The sequence below is a fragment of the Solanum dulcamara genome, chromosome 11 (genome assembly GCF_947179165.1).
Source record: "Solanum dulcamara chromosome 11, daSolDulc1.2, whole genome shotgun sequence".
NCBI lineage: Eukaryota > Viridiplantae > Streptophyta > Magnoliopsida > Solanales > Solanaceae > Solanum > Solanum dulcamara.
The window spans coordinates 56562777-56566648 of NC_077247.1; the positions used below are offsets into that span (position 1 = coordinate 56562777).

The 3872-nt window shown below is 36.1% G+C and overlaps 1 protein-coding gene across 1 annotated transcript; it reads right to left on the minus strand.

Annotated features, from left to right (window-relative positions):
• LOC129874833 (protein SHORT-ROOT) lies at positions 1–2280 on the minus strand. The gene has a single exon (XM_055950205.1). The coding sequence runs from the start codon at positions 1847–1849 to the stop codon at positions 278–280; it is 1572 nt and encodes a 523-aa protein (XP_055806180.1). The 5' UTR covers positions 1850–2280; the 3' UTR covers positions 1–277.
• Between the last annotated feature and the right edge of the window lie 1592 nt (positions 2281–3872).

Here is a 3872-nt window from a genome sequence, read left to right on the forward strand (position 1 = left end):
TTGGAAAAACAAATATTCTTTTCTTGAATGCCGAAATCAGTCACCAATGTTAACAAAAGGTTAATCATCATATCCGATAGAATTAGTATGTTACTACTAATTAAAAACTCAAAAATTCTATTCATAATTTAATTTTTTTTTTATAAAAAAAAAAAAGCCAAAGGTACCTTTCTTGATTCCATATCCACTCCAAACAAATCCACTAATTAAAGTGAGAGCAAATAGGGAGATCTCGATGGTGACTCACCACCCACACCACCAATTGGTCCTAATTTAATTACGGCTTCCATGCACTGGCCCACACCACCGGCTGTTCCTTCCACGACAAGAATATTCCGGCGGAATCTCCACCACACTGTCCCATCGACCACCCTTCTTTATACCTTCTCAATAAAGCCCTAACATCATCACAAACTTCATCACTATATAAAACCGGACTGAACCCTCCTGCATGCATACGATGTGACCATTTTGCCCCTGTTTCTCGCCTCTCCATTGACTCTGATGGTGGACATGCTAGTAAATCAACAATCGAACGTCCTGCTTGTCTCTCTAGCATCAAACGTTCGTTACTCGTTTTCGTAAAACTCTCGTCTAATGATTCAAAATAAACCCTAATCCATTTCAAACATTCTTGAAAACCTTTGACAAAATCGAGACCATCAACGCCAACATCAAGATCAGCTTCTTCTTCGACAATTGTAACAATCCTAGGTTGTAACCTCCTAAACAATGATATCAAATAGTCCCTTCGATTGCCAGCTGGCGTAACCGAATGTAACGCACCAATACAATTAATTGCTAGCGCTTCATCATCTTTAATTTCTAACGCACCAATATCCAATTCAGATAAATTTCCCATATGGTGAATCACATTGAATTTAAACGGCACGCCCATAAGCCTAGCGAATTTTTCCATTCTGCTACCGATTTCCTTCATCACTTTTTGCACCGACGACGCAGCTCCTCCAGTGGAGGAGCTAGCGGCAACCACCGTGGTGAGACGGAGGTGAGGTGTTTCGTCGGTGCGGGTAGCAAGTGCTTCTAGCAAAGTAGGCCATTGAGTACAATAAGTGTTGCTAATATCAATTATATGCAACTTGGACTCACCTTCTACCGCTTCCATAATTGCACCATTGGATGCAACGTGACCAAAAGTCGTCCAAGGGCTAACTTCCTGGAATTTCAAAACTAATTTCCTCGTTGACTCGAAGGAACATGTTTTATCCGACGCAGACAACAACGTACGATAACATCGTTCGCCAGAATCCGTCATGCGGCTAAACAATGCTTGAAGAAAATACGAAGCCAATTTTTGTTCGGTATCTCCATAGGGCGAACTCAGCTCATTTAACATCCACATGAGCTGTTGGACGCGTGTGCTGTTCTTATCGGCTATCGCACGGGAAGTTTCTAGAAGGATATCTGTCGCCCATTTACCGGAAAATGAGGAAGCAAATTCGACATTTAAGTCACGTGCTGGGGAGAACTGATGATCATAATGATGATGAGATTGTTGTGTCGGGGTGCTGCTTGTGGTTGTCGGTGTGGGAGTGTTGGAAATTTGTTGTTGTTGGTATTGATTGTAATGAGGTGGGGGGTAGTTGTTGTGTTTAGAAGAGGAAGAAGAGAAATCATCTTCATCCATGAAAAAGTTGAAGCATTCTTCGTCTTGTTGATCTTGATTATGATGAGGATGATAATTATAAGTAGTATTGTATGTGTTTTGTTTGTTAGAAGATCTAGAGCTGCTTGAAGTTCTGCTAGAGTTAAAGGAGTATTGATCAGATTGTTGTTGTTGGATTTGTTGTTGTTGTTGAAGGGTAACTAATCTAAACAAAGTATCCATTTAACAAAAAGGGTACGTACCTCTCTTGCCTCCCGGCCACATCAAAGTTAAAAAGAATAAATGTACAAGACTAGTAGTACCTTTAGTGATTTTGTTGGATGGGTTCAAAGCAAAGGGATCAAATCAAGTGGAGTTGTTGGAGGAAAGAGTGGGGAGGTATTAAAAGCATATATCTTTCTCTCTCCAACACTTGGATTGTAGCAGCTTGAGGCCTATTTACATAATTAAAGAGTAGTGGGCATAGAATAAAAAGAGACGAGTAAAAATTAAATTTCACTTTGCTTTTTCTTTTTTATCGAGGCACTCGATTGATAAGAATGGAATAATAAGAATGTAATAGGGATTTGGTTGAGCTATTCTTTAAACTCCCCTAGTCATTCAAATGTACTAAAAATAGTTCCTTGTTTGTTGTTTTTTTGGCCGTTAAGACATGGAGATATAGAAATTGTCTGACAAAAGATATAGATAGTGGTATGTATAATAATAGAAAAAAGTACTATATAAAAAGTGGATGGAGACCAAGAAAGAGGTTAAGAGATTAGTTGCTTTTCATTTTTTTTGAAAATACACATTAGAAAAGAAGGAGTATAAGTGAGTGGGAGCATGCAGATAGATGCAGGCGTGACAAATTAAATAGAGTAAAAATGGGTTTTGAGGGGAAAGAGGAAAAAGAAAGAGACAGAGAAAGAAAAGCTGCCGGCGTGCATCACAGTGATGATTCAATAATTCATTATCATTATTCATTATCAAACCCACCACTACCCAAAACATTATTATTTCACATTCTTTTCCTCCTAAACCATCTTCAAAGCCTGCCAAAAGAACAACCAACAATAATAAATAAAAAAGATGATAATTCCATACCTTTTTCATTTTTCTTATTTTTTCGCCTTTCTTATACTTGACCAAAAACCCATACAATATACGACATCATTAGAATATCACTTCAATTTTGAATATGATATTCTCTCTTCTCACTTTTACATTGTTACATTTCGTTTAACTTTGATCAAGATTTTGAAATGTATCTTTTTTCATCATATTACTATGAGAAAGATTGTATCTTCCATATAATTTTTGAATATTTAAATTTTAAAAATTATTTTAACTCAATTCAATTTAATTTCTAAGATTAATTAAATGAATTCTCATAAAATGAAATGTGACAGATAAAAATGAATGGAGGGAATACATACTTACGTTGGACAATTAACATAAACCCAGGGCATGCTCCTTCACTTTTCTCCTACCCCCGTAACATATCCATCATCACAACTAGATCTAATTACTTATTAGGCCATGCATTTTCCAAGATAATATTTCTGCCGCGCCTTCTTATGACCATATAAAGAAACTTGTTTCATGAAAAATATTTATTTTCCTCGTAAGAGAAGGCATTAAGCTCGAAAACTCAGTTAACATGAGTAGTGCTTTTTCAAAAGAGAACTTGGGGCTTGCGCCAGTTCAAAGGACACAGTTTAATTATCAAAAGCAAGTAGTAAAAAAAAACGTAAACAATGGTTGAATTAAGCTGTCCTATAAGATCTTAGTAACTCAACTGATTGACTATCAAATTTTATCTTTAATGAGAGTTTGATTTCCCACTTGTAATTCCTATCCTTATCCTTACCCTTACAAAGACTAAGAATGCTTCAACTTTGTCACATTGCATACGTGTTACTTATAAAATTGCATTAGTATTTAGCTACTCAAAAATCATCAATTCATATTCTTGGCTCTATCCTAAAATCATTGGGAAAATTTCCTATACTTTGTACTCTTCTCTTTTCCAGAGAATGGACAGTTGGTGGTTTGCTATACTTACATTTATAGGAAAAAGAAGAACAATTTGTATTGACCTTCATGATTCTAGTTCATTTATGTGATCGATTTGGGTTAAGAGTAGAGTGGTCATTGTATAAAACCAGTCTTGTTCCAACATCAATTTTCTGAGATATATTCTCTTGGTAAAATCACCCAACAATTATTCTTCTTTGACGTTGGAAAATTATAAAATTCAAGT